The sequence below is a fragment of the Paramormyrops kingsleyae genome, chromosome 23 (assembly GCF_048594095.1).
Source record: "Paramormyrops kingsleyae isolate MSU_618 chromosome 23, PKINGS_0.4, whole genome shotgun sequence".
In the NCBI taxonomy this organism is placed as follows: domain Eukaryota; kingdom Metazoa; phylum Chordata; class Actinopteri; order Osteoglossiformes; family Mormyridae; genus Paramormyrops; species Paramormyrops kingsleyae.
This window is the reverse complement of record NC_132819.1, coordinates 25,173,401-25,194,084: the sequence shown is the minus strand read 5'-3', so window position 1 is coordinate 25,194,084 and position 20,684 is coordinate 25,173,401. Positions and strand designations below refer to the sequence as shown.

Here is a 20,684-nt window from a genome sequence, read left to right as displayed (position 1 = left end):
CCCTCCGGTTGCCGGAAGCGGAAGTTGCGAACCAGCGATAACAGGCACGCTCAGGTCGGAAGGATAGGCGGCCGCGTCTGTCGTTAGTTTCTACTTTTTTTCCGTAAACAAACATGGCGGCCGCGGATCCTCGGTCCTCGGGTGACGGCGAACCTGCCGGCGGGGGAGAACAGTGACGAGCGCGGAGGCGCTGGGGATGGCAGCGGCGAGCGGGAGCGTGACCGGGCCACCTTCGAGTGCAACATATGCCTGGACACGGCCAGGGACGCGGTCATCAGCCTGTGCGGACACCTGTTCTGGTAGGTGCCGCCGTTTCGGCTGCGGCGGGGAGGTGAGGCGCTTCGCCTCTCGGCTAACTGCAGCTAACGGCGCTCGGGAATTAGCCCCATAGCTATGCTGAGTGAGGCTACTTGATTAGTAGCATTATCCTTCATCTGCCGTTTATACATGTTTAATGTATAATGATGTTATGGTGGTATAAAACGTTCTTATCCAATGCAGCTAACCGACCTGGTTTATATCCAGGCTCTGAATAAGGAAGCTGGGTTAGTGCTTTACTTATTTAAGTTTACCTGATCAATGGAATAATTTTAGGTCCGATTACGTACTGGTAGTTAAATAAAAGAGAGAGCAATGAAATTGTGTGGATCGGTTAGCTGTGTAGGCATCTGTATTGGTTGACAGTGGGGTGGATGGATGGGTGATTGGGTAAAATGCTTTTGATTATGGGTCAAGATAACTTTGCAATTTCTTATCATATGTGAATCTAAATGTTGACCGATTTTGTCTTGAACGTCATTACATTCATTGCGATTGATAGTATTAAGTATTACCTAAGGTTTGATTCTTTTGGGAGCAAAACATGGTCTGAAGTGTACAGTAATGCGGTTCGCTTGATCACTTATGAGTAATTACTTTAATTCGTTAGTGAAGCTGTCTGCGCATGAACTGTGTTAGTGACTAACGATGGACAAGAACACGTCCTCCTCCACTCAAGGCAACAATGTAACAAATAACTCCATATTGCAATAGCAAAATAAGCGCATCGGTAGTCTAGTAAAGCTGAGTTACAGTGAAGTATTTTGTGCCTATGAATAGTAATGTTTGCAGGGACATGGTGAGTTTCACCGTCAAAGGCACACTCAATGCTGTAGGTCTAAAATGCAGCTGGATTAAATGCAGTAACAGTTTAGAATAACTTTCTCTATTGGTCCAGGTGCTGCACAACTGTAGGGGTTATTTTGATTATTATATGTATAATTAATTATGTATGGTGCGATTAATTAAACTGTTATAGACGGAAATTCTACAAACAAGTCAAGAAGCGATAGGGAGCTGAGTTTCAGACTTTATATGGCTGAACACTGCCCCGATAGTGTAAGTGTGTTTTAAGCGGTTTTAAGTGCAAAAGCTTCCATAATGCTGTAAGGCTAATGCAAGATTAGGGACAAAGGTATTGGGGCCGGGGGCACAGACAATAAGTTGCCATAAAATAAGACATCTTAAGTTTAATGCCTGCAAAGTCCTGATAAAGTACCTGTTGTACAATATTTCATATCTGGTTGATTTCACTCAGTGTGCTATATACAAGTTTTAAAATACTTTTTGCAATATTCTTGATTATATTTTTACTTTTGATATAAGGACAAGAGTAACAATTATATGTAATTAGAAATTATATGCATATCAAGTGGAATTATTGAGAAACGGCTGTATTGTGTGCAAACTTCCAATAAAACTGTGTTGAAGCAAAATGCCACCTCTTTTTGTTTACTTGATTGATTCCTCTATTGTGGTCCAGCACTCTGACAACTATAGAACTAGGAGTGAAGCCCATTCTTCTGTGCCAGAGTGATATTGTTAAGGAAAATACTTAAATGTATATTTTTTCATTATTTTTACATTATAGCTTAAGTATATTAATTTTCTTTAAACTTTTATAGCGGGGGCGGGGTCAAGCAGGTGCAACACCTCAGCCAAGGATTAGGTCTTCCTTAAAAGAGGAGCGCAGCCACCTGACAATCGTGAAGTATTGAGCTGATGCAAAGAAGCCATACCGAGAATTTTTCTGTCTTTTGTCTCCCTGCTCTCCCGTACCTTAGCAGTTTGCCTTTCATAGAAACCTTACCTTTTGTGCCTTCCCTCCTCAGTCCAGCTCCCGTTCCTGAATCTCCTGCCCTGTTTTGGTGGTTTAACTCTCCAAAGAGAGGGAAACCAAATTTATGAGATTATTAGAGTGTATATAATTTGTGACAGTGTTTTCATGTTTTTTTCCTTTCAATTTAAATTCTTGACACTTTCCGTTACAAACAAATCCAATTCAGGATGCCAGTCTATCAGAGTGCACACACTGGTGGTAGTATAGAGCTACCAATTTAATAAAGGATTGAAACCACAATCCTGAGATGTTAGGCCATATGCCTATTAAAAAACAAAAAATAGATGGAAAATTGACCATTCAGTTGGATTAGAATGTCCAATGCAGGGTGTAAATCGATTTAAAATTGTTGCACAGAAGTTCCATATGAATATCTCTGAACCAATAGGGTTTGGATAAATTCGGTTTAGTGTAAAAAATAAAAAACATGTAAAAGCCTAAGAAACCTAAAACTATGATAATAGGGTGCCCATATTTAGCATTTCCAAAGAGGACACTGGGGACAGGAGGACAGCAGAGGGCAGTGGAAGTCTGCAGCTGTGGCAGGTCAATCAGCACAACCAAAACCAAGCATGTACCCAAATTATTTAACGTGCACTCTTTCCAACTTTTTTATGTTCCTTACAAGTATTTTATTAAAAATGAGTTTCACTTTTGCCACCTTATACAATACAGCTGGCACATGCACATGGGGGGGGGGGGGGGGGAAGGTGCCTACCTTTTCAGTACATCACCTCTCACCTCCGCCTCTCCTCTGACAGTCAGAATTTACTGCCAGAGAATCCTAAGCAAAATTTACCCTCAGACAAAACAAGACTAAGAATGAATGCCTCAATAGCCTTTATGGCCATGGTCATGGAATACTGCGGCAGAAGTCCACAACGGGTGACACTCCTGTCAGCTAGGAACAGGAAACTGAGGCAACAGTGGGCACAGGCTCAACAAAGCCAGACAGTGGAAGATTGGGAAAAATGTTGCTATTTCTGCTGTGACATTCAGAGGGTAGGGTCAGAATTTGGTGTAAACACGCAAGCAGGTATCCATCTTGCCTTGTATCTAAATTCAGGCTGGAGGTGGTATAATGGTGTGGGGGAAATTTTCTTGGCACACTTTTGCCCTAGAGTACCAACTGAGCATTGTTTACATACCACAGCCTACCTGAGTATTGTTGCTGACCATCCCTTTATGATCACAGTGTACCCAGCTTCTAATGGCTGTTTCCAGATAACGTGCCATGTCTCACAATGGTCTCTTGAACATGACAATGAACTCACTGTACTCAAATGGCCTACACAGTCACCAGATCTCAATCCTACAGAACACTTATGGGATGTGGAGGAACGGGAGATTCACATCATGGATTCACATCATGAAGGTGCAGCCAACAAATCACAAGGGGCTGCATGATGCTATCATATCAACATGGACCAAAGTCTCTGAGGAATGTTTCAAGCACCTTGTTGAAGCCATTAAAAATTATGCCAGTTTCCACAATTATATTTCAGATATATTTCAGATCCAATAGTTAATAGTCATAGTTTTAATTTTAGATATCCGAAAGGATACCACCATTTTAGATATCCATGATGTAATTTAGAATATCCAAAATTAAAATTATGACTAGTAACAATTGGATTGTAGATACCTGAAATGGGAGTTTTTCCTAGTAAGAATTCAATTGCAGATATCCAGAATCAATATTCTGAATATCTGAAATTAAAAGCCCAGTAGACATGAATGGCAAAAGTGACGTAATTACTCCTAGGAAGAATGACAATGTGGACATCTGAAATGACAATTGTGGATAGGAAGAATGCCATTGTGGTTATCTGAAATACTCTTTTTGACTAGGAAGAATACAATTTTGACTAGGAGAAAAGCTATTGTGAATATGTAAAATGTAATTACGGATAGGAGTGTGACTTGATTAAATGTTAAAACGGGCTTGTCGTAAGCGGAGGTGTTGAGTTTTGCAGCTGGACCCCATGCGCCAAAGTGCTGCGTCGATAAATATGTGTACGCGTGCGCAAAGTGCCGCACGGGCAGTGTTGCCAACTTAGCGATTTTATCGCTATATTTAGCGAGTTTTTATGCCCCTCTAGCGACTCGTTTTCAAAAAAGCGACTAGCGACAAATCTAGCGACTTTTTCTGGTGTTACTGGAGACTTCTGGAGATTCTAACGTGAAAGCACGTATCGTCCTTACTCTTCTCACCGGGCAGCGGGTGCTGCCGTGGGCTCCCCTCCCGTCCCAAAGCACTCACAGGTGGCCAGTCCGCGTGCAGCAGCCCCGCCCAGTTGCAGTCACAGCAGGAGATGTGCATCATTTTCTCACATTGCCATTGACAGTTTTTTTTCATTTGTCCTTTTTTGATCCGTTTATATTGTTAATGTAGATTTTATACAAAAAATGTTATGCTTAAAAATGTTAACGATTCACTTGTTTACTGTGACTTGTACACTTAAGCAAACCTAAAAAAGTAACTCTGCCAGAGTGTCTGTTTGGGGTCACTTTTGTCGGTGATATAAACGTATCTATGGAAAAACACTTTTTGTCTCTCCCACGACATTATTCGTCTCTCCTACAGTGTCCATTACAATTACATGCACATTATGCAAATGAGGCGATGGCGTCATTTAGCGACTTTTGGGACAGCCAATAGCGAGTTTCCTTGCTGAGGAGTTGGCAACAATGCGCACGGGTGCGCCCAGTGGTACGGGAGCTGTAGTGAGTGTGCCGAGGAAAAGCTTGCCGTTAGCTCGCCGAAACCTGCGGAATTTGCCGCTGATGCTCTCATTTAATCCATAATAGCACCGAATGTTGTTTACCTCAGTTATTTTAACAAGGATACTGTGAGTCAACGAATCTTCGGACAGAGTCTTTGGTCTTAAGTCCCGAATGTCATAAGCTTCAAGCAGCAACCACATCATAAACTACTTTTCTTACCCACGAATTTGACATCGCGACATGGAGTTTCCAGTCATCTTTTTGATTTTCATTTGTTTTTCTGTAGCTGAAAGTGGTGAGCTCTTTTTTTCTTGAATTGAAATGCTAGATTTAGGATCAATAACACGCAAGGCGTTAGGCCTAAAATAAAACGGGTATTACAAACTGGTTATTTCACTTTGATTGTTTTATGATCCCTCCCCTGCGGCTTACGTTTTTTTATAGTCTTAAATACTGAAATGCTGTAAAACGTGTTTTCTTTACGTTGTGTCGTTAACAGCATTTGTAGTGCTGCGACATGTACGATTTATTGCAGGGCAAAATAACTATGTGCTGACATTTGTAAGTTTAATCATTTATTATGTAATGTAATAGTTAAAATGTACGGTATTCCTTTTGGTTTGACATTTTATGAAATGTTTGAACCACGTGATTTGTGTATTCAAAAGATTTTGTTTTGGCATCACATCAATGTCAAAACTAGAGGGCGATAAAACACAAAATATAAACCTGTAAGCTTTAATATTTTGCGTGCGTAAATATTGCAAGTGGGGATGCAGGGTTGCCAACTTTGGTCACCTGGCTGGCGTGAGATTTTCTATTCGAAACAATCTGCACAAACATTTACGTGTAGGTAACACTCAGTTTTATTACCTTGTAAATACTCTGTAGGGTTTGCAAATTACCCCAACGCTTATGATGTAGCTAATTTTAGGTTTATAATGGAATAATACAGACTTGCCGTAAGATCTCTTTCGTGAGCGCGCGTCAGAAAGCGTGTCACGCCAGATGCGCGAGATGGCAACCCTGCAGAAGTGAAACTCGCGAGCACGTGCGCGTGTATCATAATATTGCGCTATGGCTAGTCAAGTTGTCTTTTATTAGCATGAGGCTTACGCGGCTTACTAGTAAGAATATGAATTCCAGATATCTACAATGCGATTCTACTAGTAGAGAATCATCTTTTTTTCCAAGTGAGAATTGTATTTTTACTAGTAAGAATTTGTATTGTAGAGCTCCGTAATTCGATTTTACTGGTCACATATGCCCATTGACTTTCACTGTATTTTGGCCTCACATATCCTGAATTAAATTTTTATTAAAGTCATATTGTAGAGATCTGTAATTCAATTTTACTAGTAAGAACTCCTGTTGTAGATATCTGCAGATGCATTTTGACTAGTAAGAATTTCAGGCCCATATATCCATAATTGAGTTTTTACTAGTAAAAATTTAATTGGAATTTAAATGAAAAACCTTCCTGAGTCCATCTGAGTCTGTAGTGTATGTCTCCAGCCTATGTACACTACATTGTATATTACATACATTGTATATTATATACATTGCCCACTATATTGTATAATAGCTTTGATGTTTTGTGTTTGTGCCCACACGGTTAACTCACATCCTTATCATGTTTGCCTAGTCAGTAATTATCTATTTCGCGTACATTAAGATGGTGGCGCAGGTGGTAGTGCTATCGTTCGGCAACTGGAAGGTTGCAGGTTCAAGCCCCGGGTCCTCCTGACCCCATCAAATTGTCCTTGAGCAAGACACTGAACCCCAAATTGCTCCCGGTGTGCAGGTTGGCACCTTGCATGGCAGCCTCCGCCCCCGGTGTATGAATGTGTGTGTGGATGGTGAATGTGAGGCATGTATTGTAAAGCGCTTTGAGTACTCGTAAGAGTAGAAAAAAGCGCTATATAAATGCAGTCCATTTACCATTTACCATTAAACCATACAGAGTTTCTGTGCAAGACATTCAGTAACAATGCACGCTGTGGAATACAAATATTGCAAATCGTGTTTTACTGAGGTGGTAGGCATGGCTTCCAGTTTCTACAGAATCAGGAAAGGGGAAAAAAACAGTTTGTTGAGAGGCAATGACTGGCCAAATGTCCTGCCAAATTTCTAGTAATCCAGCAAGTTGTTATCCAGCCAGCTGGCCAACATCTTATAATAATTATTATTCTTGTACTTTGCCTTGCAAAGTACGAATAAATGTAATGGAGGTAAGTGAAGTTGGCACTGTCATTCTGGGTGTTTTGCAGACCTGTTGGTATGATGCCTAGGGTGGATATAACTTTAGCGCTAGCATTGCATTAGTTTCAGTCAGCGGTGTAAGTACACCTGGGATATACGAACAGATACTACCAAGCAGACCAGTCAGGGGTGTGGCAGTCTGCATTGCTGCGATATGTAGTGTTTCTGGGGAGGCTCGGTACAGCGTAAGGTTTGCAGCTACACAGTACCTATGGTGTCAATCCCACGTCGAAGAATAAACCAGCCTTTGGCCTCATGTACTTTGCAGAAATACACACTCTGGAATACATCTACACTGCCCTGTCAAAGCCTGTGGAGGTTCCTGGTGTGTATGAGTTCACCGCCATGGGGATTCTGGATAACGAACAGATTGACTACTACAACAGCAAGGACAAAACCAAGATTCCCAGGCAGATGTGGATGTCTGAGAGACTGGATGATAATTACTGGGAAAAAGGCACTTCGTCTCGCAAGAGCAAGGAACAGTGGTTCAAAGTCAATGTTGAGATTTTGATGAACCGAATGAACCACAATTACAGTGGTAAGTGAGCCGTGTTACTATATCAAAGCCGGGACTGTCTGCTCTTTGTGGCACATTGAGAAAGTTTGCACACTGCTAAGCTGGATAGTTTATACAGTGAATGCTGTGAGCTGTGTCATTCTCATTGTCTCCCTCAGGTCTCCATGTCCTGCAGTGGAGGCATGGCTGTCAGGGGGAACCTCAGCCTGATGGCAAACTGGCCTTTCGCGATGGTTTTGATCAGTATAGCTATGATGGTGGGGACTTCCTCTCCTTTGATCCCGGAAATTTGCAATGGGTCGCCCCAGTTTCTCAAGCTGTGCCCACCAAAAGGAAATGGGACGACTCACAAACCCTCAACCAGTACACAGAGGGATACCTAAAGAGGGAGTGCATGGACTGGCTAAGTAAATTCATGGGCTATGGAGAAAAGGACCTGAAAAATCAACGTTAGTAACACTGGCTTTTATCTCTTTACATATCTGTTAAGTTATAATGGTAAAGTGTGTTTTTTTTGTACAGAGAAACTGCTGAATTGCATTTTTCATGTTTTTATAATATGACATTTTTATTGTACGTTTGGTTAGAATTTTAACAAATTGCTGTATGCGTCTGCATACATTGTAAATCTCTAACATACTTTCCTATAACATTGATTCAAATTCCATGATTTAATCTAAAGTTTCTGACAGATCGTCATGCTTTAATCTTCTCTTCTTACTTGTAGCTGCTCCCATGGTTTTTACTCGTTCTAAAACCACTAAAACCCCCGGCAAAGTAATTCTTCACTGCCTGGCCACTGGATTGTACTCCAGTGATGTGAAAGTTGACATCTACAGGAATGATGACAGCATGACTGAAGCTGACGGGGTGACTTCAACAGGGATCAGACCCAGTGAATTCAGTGCTGATGGGACGATGGCAAAGACGTACCAGCTGAAGAAGTCGATTGAGATACTCAAGTCTGACTTGGATATATATAGTTGTAAAGTCACGCACAGGACATTGGATGGACTAATTGTTCGCAAATGGGGTACTACTGATTTTTAAAAATTCTTCCAATCTGATTTCAGAACTGCATAATGCAATCTGGAGTTTTTAAATTAGGGAACAAATAGTGAACACCAAGGCGTCGATTCTCACATCAAGCAATAAAATAAAAAAAATTATCCAAGTTAGGCGCATTTGAGTTAAGTGTATTTTCCCCTCATCAGTGCGGACACGGCCACCACACTTAGCCCGTAGAATAAGTTGCAGCCGTACCAGAAGTGTAATTAATTCATCTAGTAAGAAACGAGGGATGTGCCATTGATGATTCTGGCAACAAGCAAAATGCATATTGTGTTTAAGAACGAATCCATGCACTCCGGCGTTTCCCTTCATTCAGAACCACAACGCAAACCGCAAATATGCTTAACCAACAGGTATGACGTAAATGTTAGTATTATTCATAACATGGACTAAAAGTGCATTGCAGATAATGCAATGAACTGAATCGTCCAAATAAGCTTATACGCTACAGCGTAGGTTGCGATGTATTATTCGATCCCATTTCTACTCACTAAAAACCCAGAATAGTTACCAATTAGGCGAGTGTCCTGAATAGGTAGTTCCTTTGTATTAACCAGTATTAGCCCCTTACCACACACACAACATTGGACCACGTTTCATCTGTGGAATTTTTAAATAATTAGGCTTTTTTGGAAGTTTAATGTGCATGTAACTGTCTTCACAGAACCTCAATCTGACCTTATTCTTTGGATTAGCATTGGTGTTACGTTGGTGTTGGCGTTACTCATCATTGGGGCCGTAGTTGCTGTATTCTTGTGTAAGAACAAAGGTAAGTCATGGAAAAAAAGCACCACCTATCTTTTAAGAAGGGAGAATAGCTGGAAAAATAAGGCCAGAAATAATAAATGCCCAGAAAATGTAAAACTGTTAAGGTAGCAAAATGTGTGTGTGGTGTTTAAGGGTTTTGCCAGGCAATGTGATTTAGTTTCTTTAGAATATCTTTTTTAAAAACTCAAGGAGTAATTGGCTGTCTGTTGGCGGTTGCATCAAGTTAAAGTGCTGGTTGCTGCTTTCAGAGCTGTCAGTGGACCGGCGCCCATCTCGATCAGGACCTATGATCTAAGTCATCCGCTTCAGTCAGTAAACCAACGCTGCTCGGAGCTCCCTCCACCGCATGAGAAGTTTCACTACAGGTGGTTCTCCTGTGTGGTTCCTCGATGGTGGAATGAGCTGCCGAACAACATCCGGTCATCAGACACCCTCTCCACCTTCAAGAAATGCCTCATCAGTTCCAAGAATTCCTCTGCTAGTGTAAAGCCTCTCTATGTTCCGTTAAGGTTTTCATGTTGCACTTTTGGTCATTGCATAGGGTTATTAGCTTATCACTTTACTGGAAAGTCTCAGCTTAACTACACCTAACTATAGTCGACTCTTCAACAGCACAATAGCAACAATTAGCTCAAAGAATTAGCATTTCTAAATGAATGAATTAATTTAACCTTTATTTATCCAGGCATGTCCCAAAGGAGAGTTTCTGCCAATATGTAGGGAAATTCATCTTATTGTTTATTAATTATTTATTATTATGCTTGAATGGTTTATTTCTCCAACAAACACTATTATGGAAGTCCCAGTTAGTCAGTTACTGGAAGATTCAGTTCCAGGATATGTATGGAATTCATGGCTTACAGTATGACTTCACTTGGGTTAGAACTTTCCTCCCACAAACATAACTCGCACCAGGTAATGTTGCAGTTCTGTGATGAGACCCTTCTCACAGTCATTAAGAAAGTCTCGTGGTAATTTAAGACGAGCTTGGGACTTCAAAAGCTGAGAGTGATTCGCACCAGTGAAGTGACTTACTGTGAGGCACTCAGATGGAGATTTGAGACGCTTGTATTTATTTCTAACACTACAACTAACACCAAACTCTGGGGGCAGTGTGTGGCTCAGTGGGCTAAGCTTGTGTCTGATTGGAGGGTTGCCAGCTCGAGTCTGGACTCGGCACATCTGTGGGTCCTTGAGCGGGGTCCTTAACCCCCAGCTCCCTGAGTGCTGCTATAGCCTTTCATGGCCAGCTTGCTCTCACCTACAGGTCAGATTTTTGCGCGTGTGTGATCATACACTCCATAAGTGTGTAATGTGGTATTTGCTGCACTTATACATTGATTTGCATAAAAGCATTTGCTAATTAAAAATGCAAATACATTTCATAATTGTGGGCGGTGCATGAGGCTCACAGTGATAGTGAAAATGTTACCAGTAATTTATGCCTGGGTTTTGTTTGGCTTTCTGGTAGGCATATAGTTTGGGAACTGTTACACAAAAACCATTTAATTTTTAGGTAAACGTGTCAAAACTTTTCTTAGTCTCTGCCAGGAAATAAAGTCGGAACTCTGCGTTTTATAAATGAGCATGTCTTTTTATTAAAACCCAAATCACCGCCTATACCACCGCATGACTTAAGCGTCCAATTAATGTCATTTTTGATGAATAAGTACTGTTAGTATCAGATGCTTTAAAACTTTTACTTGAGTGGAATTTTCATTTAAAGTGATGATATTTAACTTTTATCTGAATAATTTTCTAGTAAAGTAACCTTAGTTCAGGTACTTCATCCACCACATTTTATTAGTCATAGAGAAGCGTTTGTTGTATGCGTAAGTAAATACTGCCCTCTGTGGACAAGAGTAATAAATCCAAGTGAATTATCTCAGATTATAATATACACTCACCTAAAGGATTATTAGGAACACCATACTAATACGGTGTTTGACCCCCTTTCGCCTTCAGAACTGCCTTAATTCTACGTGGCATTGATTCAACAAGGTACTGAAAGCATTCTTTAGAAATGTTGGCCCATATTGATAGGATAGCATCTTGCAGTTGATGGAGATTTGTGGGATGCACATCCAGGGCACGAAGCTCCCGTTCCACCACATCCCAAAGATGCTCTATTGGGTTGAGATCTGGTGACTGTGGGGGCCATTTTAGTACAGTGAACTCATTGTCATGTTCAAGAAACCAATTTGAAATGATTCGAGCTTTGTGACATGGTGCATTATCCTGCTGGAAGTAGCCATCAGAGGATGGGTACATGGTGGTCATAAAGGGATGGACATGGTCAGAAACAATGCTCAGATAGGCCGTGGCATTTAAACGATGCCCAATTGGCACTAAGGGGCCTAAAGTGTGCCAAGAAAACATCCCCCACACCATTACACCACCACCAGCCTGCACAGTGGTAACAAGGCATGATGGATCCATGTTCTCATTCTGTTTACGCCAAATTCTGACTACCATTTGAATGTCTCAACAGAAATCAAGACTCATCAGACCAGGCAACATTTTTCCAGTCTTCAACTGTCCAATTTTGGTGAGCTCGTGCAAATTGTAGCCTCTTTTTCCTATTTGTAGTGGAGATGAGTGGTACCCGGTGGGGTCTTCTGCTGTTGTAGCCCATCCGCCTCAAGGTTGTGCGTGTTGTGGCTTCACAAATGCTTTGCTGCATACCTCGGTTGTAACGAGTGGTTATTTCAGTCAAAGTTGCTCTTCTATCAGCTTGATTCAGTCGGCCCATTCTCCTCTGACCTCTAGCATCAACAAGGCATTTTCGCCCACAGGACTGCCGCATACTGGATGTTTTTCCCTTTGCACACCATTCTTTGTAAACCCTAGAAATGGTTGTGCGTGAAAGTCCCAGTAACTGAGCAGATTGTGAAATACTCAGACCGGCCCGTCTGGCACCAACAACCATGCCACGCTCAAAATTGCTTAAATCACCCTTCTTTCCCATTCTGACATTCAGTTTGGAGTTCAGGAGATTGTCTTGACCAGGACCACACCCCTAAATGCATTGAAGCAACTGCCATGTGATTGGTTGATTAGATAATTGCATTAATGAGAAATTGAACAGGTGTTCCTAATAATCCTTTAGGTGAGTGTATTGTGTATAAAGAATTTTTAATACAGAAAACACTGAGGAAGTAATTAAGCAAATTGTACATTTGTGCATGAAAGATTTTGCTAAGATAATGATACGTTTCACCAAAAGCTTTACATTCTTGCTTAATGTCACCAATATTAACATTTCAGCCCATATCGTTTAACATCCTTCGAGGTAAATCCAGTCAAACAGTAAACCACAAAATCTGAAAAACACAAAATGTATAATTATTCTGGTCTATACTGAATATAAGTATTAAGAATTCATCACAGGAATAAATGTCATCCGTCCATCTTCTAATCAATCTAGTACAGGGTCACTGAGATCCGGGAGCACATTAGGGCATAAGACAGGGGACCCCCTGGATGTGACGCCAGTCCATCGCTGAGCACACTTTCTCACACACAATTATTTCATTTAGAGATACCATTCGCCCTAAATGAGCGCACGTCTTTGAACACTGGAAGGAAACCGTGCTCGAGGAGGGTGAGAGTTTGGGACTCAGGCCCCCAACACTGGAGGTGTGAAGCAATCGTGCTACCCACTAAAAGACGCCATTCATCAAGACCTTCCAGCGAGAAGAAATAGCAAGCATCACTGTAAAGTTTCAGGCACGAGCTCAAACTCTTTTCCTGCCCCTCCCCTCCGGTTGCCGGAAGCGGAAGTTGCGAACCAGCGATAACAGGCACGCTCAGGTCGGAAGGATAGGCGGTCGCGTCTGTCGTTAGTTTCTACTTTTTTTCCGTAAACAAACATGGCGGCCGCGGATCCTCGGTCCTCGGGTGACGGCGGACCTGCCAGCAGGGGAAGCTTTCCGGCGGGGGAGAGCAGTGACGAGCGCGGAGGCGCTGGGGATGGCAGCGGCGAGCGGGAGCGTGAGCGCGACCGTGCCACCTTCGAATGCAACATATGCCTGGACACGGCCAGGGACGCGGTCATCAGCCTGTGCGGACACCTGTTCTGGTAGGTGCCGCCGTTTCGGCTGCGGCGGGGAGGCGAGGCGCTTCGCCTCTCGGCTAACTGCAGCTAACGGCGCTCGGAAATTAGCCCCATAGCTATGCTGAGTGAGGCTAGTTGATTAGTAGCATTCTCCTTCATCTGCCGTTTATACATTTTTTATGTATAATGATGTTATGGTGGTATAAAACGTTCTTATCCAATGCAGCTAACCGACCTGGTTTATATCCAGGCTCTGAATAAGGAAGCTGGGTTAGTGCTTTACTTATTTAAGTTTACCTGATCAATGGAATAATTTTAGGTCCGATTACGTACTGGTAGTTAAATAAAAGAGAGAGCAATGAAATTGTGTGGATCGGTTAGCTGTGTAGGCATCTGTATTGGTTGACAGTGGGGTGGATGGATGGATGGATGATTGGGTAAAATGCTTTTGATTATGGGTCAAGATAACTTTGCAATTTCTTATCATATGTGAATCTAAATGTTGACCGATTTTGTCTTGAACGTCATTACATTCATTGCGATTGATAGTATTAAGTATTACCTAAGGTTTGATTCTTTTGGGAGCAAAACATGGTCTGCAGGTCTGAAGTGTACAGTAATGCGGTTCGCTTGATCACTTATGAGTAATTACTTTAATTCGTTAGTGAAGCTGTCTGCGCATGAACTGTGTTAGTGGCACGTCCTCCTCGACTCAAGGCAACAATGTAACAAATAACTCCATATTGCAATAGCAAAGTAAGCGCATCGGTAGTCTAGTAAAGCTGAGTTACAGTAAAGTATTTTGTGCCCATGAATAGTAATGTTTGCAGGGACGTGGTGAGTTTCACCGTCAAAGGCACACTCAATGCTGTAGGTCTAAAATGCAGCTGGATTAAATGCAGTAACCGTTTAGAATAACTTTCTCTATTGGTCCAGGTGCTGCACAACTGTAGGGGTTATTTTGATTATTATATGTATAATTAATTATGTATGCTGCGATTAATTAAACTGTTATAGACGGAAATTCTACAAACAAGTCAAGAAGCGATAGGGAGCTGAGTTTCAGACTTTATATGGCTGAACACTGCCCCGATAGTGTAAGTGTGTTTTAAGCGGTTTTAAGTGCAAAAGCTTCCATAATGCTGTAAGGCTAATGCAAGATTAGGGACAAAGGTATTGGGGCCGGGGGCACAGACAATAAGTTGACATAAAATAAGGCATCTTAAGTTTAATGCGGGGTTGCCAAACTTTGGTCAGCTGGCTGGCGTGAGATTTTCAGTTGGAGACAAGTCCGCACATGTATGTAACACTTTTATTAGTCTGTAGGGTTTGCAGGCTACCCCAACGCTTTTGATATAGCTATTTTTAGGTTTATAATAGAATATATGTATGTATGTATGTGTGTGTGTGTACATATATGTATATATGTATATATATGTTTATATATATATATTTCCCATAAGATTTCTTGCGTGAGTCTGATGACGTGAGAGTCACGCCAGATGCGTGAGAGTCTGACAGCGTGAGAGTCACGCCAGATGCATGAGAGTTGGCAGCCCAGCTAATGGTTGTAAAAGCATCCAGACCTGTGTTCAAGCTTGAGGGATCAATGGACTTGGAAGACGTTTCGTTTTCTATGCAAACTCTATAACAGAGTAAAAAATCAACTTTAAAAGTCCCTGGTTCCAGTGCTTACTGTAATCACATTTCCTGGCTCTAGTGAGCCCCCATGCAGAGTGTTGCTTTATTTTGACGAGCAGATACATTATTAGGCTGTTAAGGCTTCATCCGCGACAAGTTCTTCCTGTTCCTCAGCTCTGGGTTCAGCCGTGCCGGAGGTGTCAGTAATCGCTTAGGTGTGCTTATATACAGCTTGATTATCACAGGACCACCTTGTTTTGAAGTACAAGTGTATATATGAAACACCAGTGTCTGTCTTGTCCATCAGAATGTATAGATTTTTTGGAAGGGTTAAGTGCTACAGTGAATCGCTTAATTAAATCATCTTAATTAATGCTGGAAGCTGAGCACTCCTGTAGGTCTGAATTGGTGTATAAACACATGATTGAGATAACAGGGGTTGTACCTCTAGTTTTCTCAGTGCTGGTTTTGTATTGTTTCTTTGTGGGTTGTGAGTTTGATGTCTTCTCAGCTTGCCGTGACCTACCGCTGCACTACATTGCCTCTCCTGGGGTAGCCGTCATGAGCGGGCAAAGCGGGCGACTCGCAGGGCTAATTAGAGCTTACTGATGAAGAGGGGCGCTTGTCTGATTCCTCGCCTCGTTAATAGTGGGGCTTTGCTATCTTCCCGGTCAGCATGCCAAATCCAAATATGGAGTGAAACGCAAGATCAGAAATAAGAAACACCAGATGCTTTATCTGCTGTGCCTTTGTACAAATATAGTATGCTTATGAAAAAGTGAGAGAAACTGATCTAAGAACAGCCAGCAATAGGAACCCGTAAAAGCTGGTTACATCAGAGGTGCTGCTGGAGATTCTGGGCCTTGTGACACCGTGTCATATTGCACCCCCAACCCAGACCATCTTCCATCTTCCAGATATTTAGGCCCCCTGTCACTCTGGGGGCTTGCAACCATCCTAACCCCCCCCCCCCCCCTTTACTGTGTCCTTGGGTTACATAAAACCCACTGTTTCAGTTGTATTGGAAATAAATATACTAAGGCTTTTTTTTCTGTCTCCCCCCATAGCTGGCCATGTCTTCACCAGGTAGGAGTCGATCATTAACACATGCTACAGTGTGTATGTCTAGGTCCCGTGCAGCCCATCCTCAGCACCTTCCCTCTGTCCCTTCCCAGTGGCTGGAGACTCGCCCCAGCAGGCAGCAGTGTCCAGTGTGCAAGGCCGGCATCAGCAGGGATAAGGTCATTCCCCTGTACGGCAGGGGGAGCTCCAGCCAGGAGGATCCCAGGTACGGGGTACTCTCTGCCTGTGTGCGTACGTGCAGTACTGGGCAGAAGGCTTAGGGAGTCAAAGAAAATGATGTTTAAATCACTTTCATGCTGGCGTTGAACTAAAATACTGTTTCTGTCAAAGTGCGTCCCATTTCTAAACATCTCCTAAAGTCACTCCCGTATTTACAGCAACCATCCCAATACACAAGTGTTTCCCAACCCAGTCCTCGTACAACCCCTGACTGTCCATGTTTTTGCTTCTTCCCAGCTCCCAGCACACCTGTATCAGGTATTCGCTGTTCCCGATTGGCTGGGAGCTGGGAGGGAGCAAAAACATGGACTGTCCGGGGTTCTCCAAGGACTGGGTTGGGAAATACTGCAATACACAGTACAGTGTATTTTTTTTTATTATTCAAACACTTGCCCCACCTTCTTTGGCTAATCACTACCTCACTGAGGTAACTAATTAAGTTAATTACTTGAACTGGTGGTGAAATTTAACAAATACATGGAATGGCCCGTGTGCCTGTGAGTGTAGGTTTGGGAACCAAAGTGATGTTCATCTAGCCATCCAATAAGATATCAATAACTTTTTGGAGAACGAAAGAAATATTTAATTATTGTTATTGTGCTGCTGTTAATTTGCATATGTTCTAATGCTAATTTGCTTTTTTTTCCAGAGCAAATATATACTTACTACCCAGATAAATAGCCTTATACATATATTTTGACTACCAAAGACTTTTCAGTAGTACTGTGTGTGTCTGTGGTTTCTCTGCGTGCACATCTGTGTCTGTGTGTGCGTTGTTCAGTCTCTCTGGTTTATGTTCCTGCTCCCGAAATCGGTGCCAGAGCTTTAATGGGTTTTGTGTTGTAGGTTGAAAACTCCGCCTCGACCCCAGGGCCAGAGAACCGAGCCAGAGAGCAGAGGGGTGAGCCTTTTCCTTTCATATTCCCCAGCCTTGGAAACGGCCATCGACACCAGGCCAGTCATCCCTTTGCTGTCTCTAAACTGATCAATGTTACTGTTATGTCAATATATACTGTGGAATATCTGCATGGATCCACAGTTTTGCCCGGGTATACTTCATAATTTTATCTGTGAGTGTGTGTATATACACCCAAACACTTATTAACCTCTGCTGTCAAAGTGCACATGTGTTGTAAGTGTGGAGAGCCCTCAGTGATCAGGGCTTCTTCTCCTCCAGCCTTTCCAGGGATTTGGAGACACAGGATTCCACATGTCGTTTGGAATCGGTGCTTTTCCGTTCGGTTTCTTCACCACCATCTTCAACACCAACGACCCGTTTCACAGAGCAGGTGAGCCTCGGCCGGTGTTCTACGCATCTGACTCAGGGTCAGGGTGAGGAAGGCTTGTTTGTTCCCTGGTGTCTGTTATGGTCCAAACCGCCGTGGATCTACGGTGCTCAGGTTCCCTTTTGAGGCCCTTCTCCACCTGGGTGCTTCTATGGTTCCTTGTTGCTCATGTCAGCACAGTCATACTAACGGTTCAAATTTGCTGGAGAAAGACTAATGCTTGAAAATGATGTATTATATTAGGTGTACAGCTGCTTCACTTGGGCTCAACTCCTGTAGAAAGATCATTTTATATCGATTTCATCTCTTGTTACAGATCCCCAGTACCCCGCCGATCACCATGGCAACGGTAACCCAAACAACGGCAACAATTGGCAGGACTCTCTTTTCCTGTTTGTGGCCATATTCTTCTTCTTCTGGCTGCTCAGCGTATGAGGGAGATGTTGTTTGGTGGGGCTGGGTGTTATCTGTCTCTCTCTGACACACACACACACACACACAGGCACACACACATATACACGCATATACACACGTACACACACATACACAGACAGACGGCACAGTCCAGTAGCACTGTGCTAAAACCAGTGGGCAGTGAGGAGTGGGATGGGTTTGGAATAGGTGCAGCTGGAACAGGGGTGGGGAGGGAGTACATGGGTAGACTGGACCTGAGTAGACTGGACATGATACTCTTGATATTTGGGGAAATTTAAAGGGGGGGGGTCCCTGTGTTTGGGAGATGTCTGTTGCTCTCTCCTCCCAGCTGGCAGTGAAACGGGGAGTTTCGAGGGCTTGGAGAAGCACTTTCCCCGCCCCGCTCATCTCGCTCTCCTTTCGTCCACCATCATCGTCCTTTTAGTCTCTCTCCTGCGTGAGCTTGTACATACATGCCCACATACTCACATGTTAAGAATAGGGGTGGGGGTTATAGTTGACAGTATTAAACTCGAGGTGTTTGTGCACCATGGATCGTCGTCGGGGGTGGGGGCTCTTTTAATAACTAGTCTGAGACATATTGCTGTGTTGCAGACGTGCACTTCTGCACCGACAGTAAAGCTGCAGTGTTGGGCCCAGCGTAGTGTGTGGGCAGCTGACCAGGCAGGCGGCTGTTTGGGGCTGCCAGACATGCCGATGAACTGTAGCACTGCAGTTTGCATTTTCTGTTCTTTTTATTCATTAAACCTTGGAGTAAATTTTTATTGCTTTAAACGTTTATTCTGGCGGGAAGAGATCTGCTTTGAAAAGGGCGGCGAGTGTTTCTGTGTATAAGCCAAAGAATCGCAACCCCACAGGAAGTGAGAGTTTCACCCGGATGTGGATCCGGCGTCGGCAGAAAGGCACTGTCCTTATCGGTACAGGCTTTAGAGCTGGGAGCAGCGTGCAAAGGTCAGGCAGGTGCATATTCCCGTGGTGAGCGGCACTGCGCTGGATAGCAGGTACTACCGGACGGTGTGATGTAGAGTATTGCTGAGGGTCGTGTTGTTATGGTGTTCCAGTGTCGACACACTGCAGTGTTGTTCAGTGGTGTTACGTAAGGAATGTCGTGGTGGAATATAGTAAACGGGTATATGGCAACATGAGGTACAGTCCTGTGAGCTGAGGCCTCCATAAAGACTTTGTTAAAAGATCAACATTATAATTACATTTCTTAATACCATAATATATTTCTATTGCAATGATAAGTATTCTGATTCTGTGTGTGTGTGTGCATAATATATGTATATATGAATATGGTAGGTGCTGTTTTTAATGTGACTTCAAGTGAACAGCCTTGTAAATGACTGGCTACATGGGAGGAGGGTAGAACAAAAATGAGATGCCACTGTTTTTTGCCGACATTTCAGTTTTGCAGTGTTGTGTGCTGCCATGTTCCACACATGTACCCAAGCGGGGAAGACGCCCAGCCCAGCGAGGCAACAGAATAGGTTTCTGTGCCAGCTGTTGTGCACTGCACTCTGATTGGCCCAATGTGATCACGTGACCTGGCTCAGCAAGAATTTATTGCGAAAGCGAAATGGCGGCGTTCTGAGCAGCAGGTGCTATCATGCCTGCAGACAAAGCCTCAGAAAAAGGTCCCATGGGATTAAAGGACGGGGGAACAGCACGTCGTCATGGATGTTTGATATGCTTTGAACTTGATTCTTTCTGCATATCACTGTCTAATTAAATCAGGCATTTGTATTTCAAGTCTTTTGCGACACTAAATCCAGAGGGAAAATTTAATTTTTATGACGTCTTTTGTGACACTAAAATATGAAAATTGTGCAAAACAGATATCTTAAATGAACAAAAAAGGAACAATGTGTTGTCCTGCTAATTAAATGTGTTTAATACTATCGTGTACACGTGTAAATCTAATTTGTTAATAATTGTGGGCTATTTGTGATGAACAAAACAAGGGATAAACAATGCAGTATAAAATATGCAAATCAAATTACTCGAAGCAGCACTTTGTCAGTTTCATACGGACATGCCATTCTGTACTATTCATATGGTGGCGGAGTGGTTAGTGCTGTCACCTCACCTCGGGGACCAGGGCTCCATGTGGGTAGAGCTTGCATCATGTTCTCCCCATGTCATTGTGGGGTTTCCTCTGGGTACTCCAGTCTCTCCCTCTGCCCCCCCCACCACCAAGCCCAAAACATGTGTGAGTGTGAAGAGTGAATGGTGTGTGAGTGAGTGTGTGTATGGTGTGTCAGTGTGCCCTGCAGTGGGTTGGCACCCCATCCTAAGTTGTCCCCTGCCTTGTACCTGTAGCCTTCAGGATAGGCTCCAGATAACACAACGTCAGCCAGGTTCACTAGCAGCCCTATTTAAAATTCACATTTTACAGTTTTTTTTCACCCTGATATCCAGTTCCTCGCAATTCTTTTAAATGGGGATTTTGGGGGA

The 20,684-nt window shown here is 42.9% G+C and overlaps 2 protein-coding genes across 4 annotated transcripts; both read left to right on the top strand.

Annotated features, from left to right (window-relative positions):
- Positions 1 to 36: 36 nt before the first annotated feature.
- Positions 37 to 11,088, top strand: LOC140581841 (major histocompatibility complex class I-related gene protein-like). Of its 2 annotated transcripts, none has more exons than XM_072705370.1 (6): positions 37 to 299; positions 7,416 to 7,688; positions 7,826 to 8,116; positions 8,395 to 8,700; positions 9,403 to 9,507; positions 9,755 to 11,088. In XM_072705370.1, exons 1-6 carry the CDS (start codon positions 197 to 199, stop codon positions 9,799 to 9,801), a joined length of 1,125 nt encoding a protein of 374 aa, XP_072561471.1. In that variant the 5' UTR covers positions 37 to 196; the 3' UTR covers positions 9,802 to 11,088. The 2 variants fall into 2 exon arrangements, with proteins under 2 accessions (XP_072561471.1, XP_072561472.1); XM_072705371.1 differs by lacking the exon at positions 37 to 299 and adding an exon at positions 4,846 to 5,180.
- Positions 11,089 to 13,248: 2,160 nt separating this feature from the next.
- On the top strand, positions 13,249 to 20,128 carry rnf5 (ring finger protein 5). 2 transcript variants are annotated; one of them, XM_023809772.2, is made up of 6 exons: positions 13,249 to 13,587; positions 16,272 to 16,290; positions 16,380 to 16,492; positions 17,353 to 17,460; positions 17,684 to 17,795; positions 18,109 to 20,128. In XM_023809772.2, the coding sequence occupies exons 1-6, from the start codon at positions 13,379 to 13,381 to the stop codon at positions 18,271 to 18,273; spliced, it is 726 nt and encodes a 241-aa protein (XP_023665540.1). In that variant the 5' UTR covers positions 13,249 to 13,378; the 3' UTR covers positions 18,274 to 20,128. The 2 variants fall into 2 exon arrangements, with proteins under 2 accessions (XP_023665540.1, XP_023665541.1); XM_023809773.2 differs by having other exon boundaries at positions 13,254 to 13,587; positions 17,353 to 17,407.
- Positions 20,129 to 20,684: the final 556 nt, after the last annotated feature.

Excerpts from the sequence above, each read along its gene's own strand:
- LOC140581841 (XM_072705370.1), top strand. The coding sequence starts at position 197 with ATGGCAGCGGCGAGCGGGAGCGTGACCGGGCCACCTTCGAGTGCAACA. Across the intron at positions 8,701-9,402 it reads ACTAATTGTTCGCAAATGGG|AACCTCAATCTGACCTTATT; the intron begins GTACTACTGATT and ends CTGTCTTCACAG. Across the intron at positions 9,508-9,754 it reads ATTCTTGTGTAAGAACAAAG|AGCTGTCAGTGGACCGGCGC; the intron begins GTAAGTCATGGA and ends TGCTGCTTTCAG.
- rnf5 (XM_023809772.2), top strand. The coding sequence starts at position 13,379 with ATGGCGGCCGCGGATCCTCGGTCCTCGGGTGACGGCGGACCTGCCAGC. Across the intron at positions 16,493-17,352 it reads TCCAGCCAGGAGGATCCCAG|GTTGAAAACTCCGCCTCGAC; the intron begins GTACGGGGTACT and ends TTTGTGTTGTAG. Across the intron at positions 17,461-17,683 it reads GAAACGGCCATCGACACCAG|CCTTTCCAGGGATTTGGAGA; the intron begins GCCAGTCATCCC and ends CTTCTCCTCCAG.